This window comes from Centruroides sculpturatus, unplaced genomic scaffold (assembly GCF_000671375.1).
Source record: "Centruroides sculpturatus isolate CEXI.00-Female unplaced genomic scaffold, Cexi_2.0 scaffold483, whole genome shotgun sequence".
Taxonomy (NCBI): domain Eukaryota; kingdom Metazoa; phylum Arthropoda; class Arachnida; order Scorpiones; family Buthidae; genus Centruroides; species Centruroides sculpturatus.
The window spans coordinates 57,925-63,924 of NW_019384741.1; the positions used below are offsets into that span (position 1 = coordinate 57,925).

A 6,000-nucleotide genomic window follows, 5' to 3' on the forward strand; every position below is an offset into this window, starting at 1 on the left:
TTTGTGGCAGAACAAAAAACAAATACAGGAATTAAGTCTTGTGGAACATTTTTTATGTCAAGGCTAGAAAGATCGTAATGCCTCATTGGCAACAGCAACAGACATCCTATGCTACTGTGGTAAATCCGTCCAATCTCTGTTCAAACAAATATTTCTGTATCGCCATATGAATCCCTAATACAACATGAGCAATGCTTGATAAGTCAACTTGATCCGCAGCCAAAACAGAAAACAAGCACTAAATCCTTGACCAGTACAAAACAAACTCCAGCTCAAAAGAGTAATGGCATTATATCTCCTAGCAAAAGAGCGGTCATTAAAAAGACAGCAGTATCAAATACCCCACTCTCTGTGAGTGAATTCTCTGACTATTCCATAGCCTGCGAAGATACAGAACTAGTCTCCCCTCCAAGTTGGAGCAAAGTGACTCTTACAAGGGACCTGGCATGTGCTAAACACTCACTGTCCCAATATTATTTTATATTACATATATATAGCACATGCTACATATAAAAATAAAAATATATATATACAGTAGAACCTCCATTATCCGGATTGTTCAAAATAAACAAAAATTTTACGAATTTGCTGATTTGCACTTGGCGAATTATGACACTGTTTATGTACGTGATGGAATGCATAACATTTTTTGTTTCAACAACGTCTCACCCGGCACAGTGGTCGTAAACTCTTAAATATATTTTACGTAGTAATAAAAATATAACTTGACATACGTATTTATAAATAATTTATATTCAAATTACATCATTTCTATGACCAAGGGCGGCGTAAGGCATGGACGACGTGGGCCACCGCCTATGCCTCGCGGTCCGAAGGGCCTCGCGCCTCGAAGGTTTATGCATTACTTAAAAGCCGCGAACGCGACGAAAAAATTTTACTCGTCATAAAACGATAAATAGTTTGTCAAATTTTTATTCATAAAAATGCAGTTTCAACTGCTTTTTATTTTATAAAATCCGTCTTCTTGCGCCACCAGAGGGCCTTTTAAACAATAGGTAGTCTGTTAGCGTTGGTCAGTAGTAGTCCAAATTCAATACGAACGTTTGTTTCTTGAAAATTTGATCACGATTTAAATACAGTATTTACTTTTAATATTACCGATATGTCATCGAAAAGAAAACGTGTTGTATTATCATTAAAAGACAAATTAAAGTATTTGTTTCGATTATCCGGATTTTTCCTTATCCGGACTACCTTCATCCCCAATTAGTCCGGATAATCAAGGTTCTACTGTATATATTTTTTTATCACTAACACATCAATTTATTGCATATTGCTATTTTATATTTTCTACATTTGTTAATCAACAAATGTAGAAAATATACTTTTAAAGAGTTTTTTAACATTTTTATACTAACTTTGTACTTGCTATCTTATTTTACTTCAATTTAATTGTATTGTGGCACTTGTTTTCTGTTATTTTATACATATGCATTTCTTATTTTTGATTTTGTTGAATGATTTTAGGCAACTTTTAGTATTTTTATATTATTTTTTAGTTTTTTTACGTAGTTTTATGATTTTATTTACTGATTCTTGGTAATTTTATCTTACATATTTTCGACTTTTTATGTCTGTGACTTAATAATCATATGGTTGACACAGCTTAGTCCAAAAGGCCCTTGCTCTATTAAAAGGCAATAAACCAAACCTGAGAAATATCTATAGGAAATAGTGGGAGGAGAATGATACAGCTAATAATCTGTTGCACCGATTCTGACTTATTTTTCTATACTAAGTAGATTTAATGAATGGAAATTAGTAATAGTTAGAAATAGTAAAAATGTTAAAGCTATTTCTATTTCGTATTTACGATTTTAAGTGATCTTGCTATCAATTTTTCAGTTCCGATTTTATTAAGTTTAATTTTATTCACTTTTACATATTAATTTTTATACTTATATATTACTAATATAATATTAGTAATATAATTTATACTTTGGAAGATTAACACTTCATAAAATTTATTAAAATTTAATTGCAGTTTTGAACTTTATTTTTACTACAGTAGTCAATTAATTCTGAGTGTCATAAGCTGCCATTCAATAGTTTTTACACAATAATTTCTCTCTCTCTCTCTCTCTCTCTTACATTTGTATTTATTATACGCCAGTCTTTTTGTATAGTATAATGCACGATTAATAATTTTTTTTTATGCAGGTCGCTTGCTATTTGCCGGTTATAACGATTACACCGTTAATGTATGGGATACATTGAAATGTGTTCGTCTGAATATTTTGTACGGTCATGAAAACAGAGTAACTTGTTTAAAAGTCTCGCCAGATGGAACTGCATTATCCACCGGAAGTTGGGATTTTACATTAAGGGTATGATTAAAATATTTTTAAAAATTTTTCCATTGTTTCGTATTTCAAAATTTAAAGAATGCTGATAGATAACATGTAGTATTTATCGAAATTGATTATTAAATATTACGTTTGATTAAAGTATAAATTTAAAAAAATGTGATTAAGAACTAATGTTTACACGAAACTGATAATCTTTTATGTATGTATTGAAGATCTAATAGAGAGAAATGAAAATTATCAATAATTTAATTATTAACTTAAAAATTGTTAATAATATAGGTTTAAGTATTTAATAAAAATAATACTTTTATGATTTTAAGACGTAAAAAATTTACTTTTAATTAATTAAACATTCTTCTATTTTATATTCTTCTTTGATGTTTTACATACATCAACTTCACAGATGGTAGAAAAAGTCCTTCTTGGATACTTTGATACAAATCATAACTTGCTATCATCAATAGTAATCTGGTGATGCTTTGTGGAAACATTATCACATTAACAGCATCACCAAATTACCAATTCTTACCCCACAATTAACTTTGCTCGTATTTTTTATTTTTGTATAATCCTTATTCAAAGGTTATGCTTTAACTGTTTGATAGGTGTGGGCTTGAACGCTTTGCTTTGTAGAAAAGGAAGGAAGGATTATAGCACCAGAAGAGCTATCCGAAAACAGCACCTGGTGAATTCCGTTAGGATGTGAACATTCCATATCCATCTTTCTTTTGTAATAATCAGATCTGGGTGTTCAGACTCCAGCTCTATCTACCAAAGATTCGCTTACAATAGAATTACTGCCTGCTGGCCCCTTTATTGTTTAGGATGTGACGTATATCAATATGTTATGGCTGCCAGGTAGGTATTTGCTGCCAATGCGTGTTATGTACTGTACCTAGGCTTTCACGATTATACGGACGACGACTTTATTCGGCGGATTATAACCAAATGACTAATTGTCTAGTAGGCATCATCTTCCTTATCGATTTAATTGTACTTAATATATTTACGAATAGTTTCCGGTTTATTTTTTCAGACGAATACATTAAAATAGGTAACGACGAACCGATTAAACCAACTTTTTACGGATTAAAATCGATCTCCACCTCTACTTAAATTGCTAGATAATTTTATGTCATTCTTTGGCGGATCGACATTTCTGTAAACAATAGAATGCGTTAAGTTATAAGTTATCAAGGGGACCACTTCTGATATTCTGTGAACGTAAATTTGATTTAATTATCTGCGTTGTCATTTTAATATAAATAGAGATAGCATCCTCATAAACTTCATATATATATATAATATATACACTATATCCGGATAGCTTTGCATAGAAGAACTATGCATAACATTTCCTTGATCTTTTCAACAGCGTTATTTTCACGACGGAACGTTTTAGTTGGATTATAGTCATTACGCTTATTTTACCATGAAATTATTACGAACTTTTTGTGGCAATATATTAACATCCGGATAGCTTAAGACAGACGAAAAGCTAGTCATTGTTTCGTATTGATTTTAGACATATCATCTATTTATTTCTTTTGTTTTTTATCTTTAGATATTTATATCCAATTATTTTGTTATATTGGACGAATTTTAAAAGTTCTAACGGGCCATATTTTAAGTCATTCGTCAACAATCTAGAGCTTCGAGTGTAGAAAGATAGCTTTTGTACCGAAGCGGTTCGTGTGGGCATAATACACTTCCTAGATTAGACGGGTGATAAGATTTAGAGACGAGAAAACCCGGGCGTCGTTTAAAAACATTTAGTACGCAGCGAACGAGAAAAACAATTAACCAAAACAACAGCCGGGAAACCATTTTATGTGATATCTGTACAGAGTGATATGTGTAAGTAGATCAATTAATAGTCGGCCAATCATCTTCATAAAATGAATATTTTCATTCATTGTGTAAAACGAGTCGAGATTGTTGTGAATTTTACTCAGCTGTAAACTGTATAATAACCGAATATAAAATAAATTACTGGTACTGTCACACCACGCAAGCTAAATTATATTGAATTCGTTTGATGTATATAAATAAATAGGAATGTCAGCGATGCACTAAATATATGCCATTTAATATATTATGTAATAAGACGGTAGATTTAAGAGTTAGAAAGGATTTGAAAAACTAAGTTTGTATATTCGGTGGGTGGCATTTTTCTTCCGTCGTCCCGCACTCCGGATCTTCGTTAACACGGAAGAGACTAGTTTCGAAAGTCGGATGCGCTTAAATTTGAATATGTATCTTTAAAACGGTAACAATGCTGCCAAAGTTGTACGAGAATAACTTTAGCCATCTCTATGTTTATCTGTAAGGTATATCGTCTAATTAGTGACTACGAATTCACCCCCCACCGCCATGGCCTCCACGCGTCTTTTATGATTAAACGTTATAACAAAAGTAATTTCGCCGGTAAGGTCGAAGTTTATACGGATGTGAAATGAATTCGATCGAGGGGCGCCAAGAGAAAGAAAGCAGTAGTCACGAATTAGACGTTAATTGAGTGAAAGTTTTGTGACCATTGTGTTAGTTTTCTTTTTGTTTGGTTAACCAACGATTCCGGTGCAATATTTTTGTATCTTTGTTTAAGTACAGTACATCCCGTGCAATATTCGTTCTCGCATTCCCTGTACCTCGCGAATTTTTTTCCGACTGCAAAGAGATATAGCTTGGTTTTCCTAACGACTGCATTTATTTATTTATTTATTTTATTTTTTGCTTTTTTGTCAAAAATAGAATTGTAAAAAGAGAAGTGTCAAGTAACTGATTGGATACTCTCTTACTTTTTCAAAGTTTCGTTCTGATAAAATAAATAAAATTTGCAACCATCTCTCTCTCTTGTCTGGTCTGATATTTAGTTTTTCGTCCACTCGTAAAGCGTTTATACAAAATTTATATTTTTCTGACGTTTGGTCACGCAAATAATGAAATATTTAAACAATTTTGTTTTATTAAACTGCGCGAAAATTTATTCGAACTCCGTTCAAAGTAAGTTCACTCGATACTTCGGAGTTCAGATTCGAATATCAATTTTCGATCGTTCCGAAGAAATGCCAGTACTTCACCGAAACCCATACAATATAAATTATGTAAAGACGTCGGCGATTGGGCGAAACGAGTCACCTAACGATAAAGTATCTAGCGCTTGTTCGTAATACCCAGTACAAAGTGTTAATTCCGAGATCATTTATTATAAACCTAAGCGTGGAAAGTTCCTACTTAAGAAAATCTCGTCGAATCGCGACTTCGTAAGAATCGGAGACGAGATGGTTTTTAACGAACACTTCGGCCTTAACTATTGATATAACAACGATGTCGGGTGTTAGGGTCTTAACGAAACGACTTTTACTACAAACCGAACGACGGGTAGAAATCAACCTGTCGGTTGAAGGTTTCGTCACGTAAATCGGAAAACTCGGATTATTATCGGCGACGGAGAACATAAATTTAAAAGTCTTGTAATTTGTTCATTCAAATTGTATTACTCGTAGACCGAAAGAAACTCCTCGTTATACACAATTGTCGTTCGACACCTCTGGTTTTAGCTTAGGACGGATGGCCAACCTTTTTCACTCCGCGTGCCGTATTGTTATACAGTGGTACCTCAGGATACGAAATTAATCCGTTCCGAAACTGAGATCGTATCATGAAAATG

The 6,000-nt window shown here is 32.8% G+C and overlaps 1 protein-coding gene across 1 annotated transcript in view; it reads left to right on the top strand.

Moving 5' to 3' along the window:
- Window positions 1-5,177, top strand: part of LOC111628387 (guanine nucleotide-binding protein subunit beta-5-like) — a 40,049-nt gene extending 34,872 nt beyond the window's left edge. Inside the window, exons 6-7 of the mRNA XM_023372162.1 lie at window positions 2,182-2,348; window positions 2,936-5,177. Coding sequence (XP_023227930.1) covers window positions 2,182-2,348; window positions 2,936-2,947 — 179 coding nt within the window. The 3' untranslated portion in view covers window positions 2,948-5,177. The remainder of the gene's footprint in view (window positions 1-2,181; window positions 2,349-2,935) is intronic.
- The last annotated feature ends 823 nt before the right edge of the window (window positions 5,178-6,000 follow it).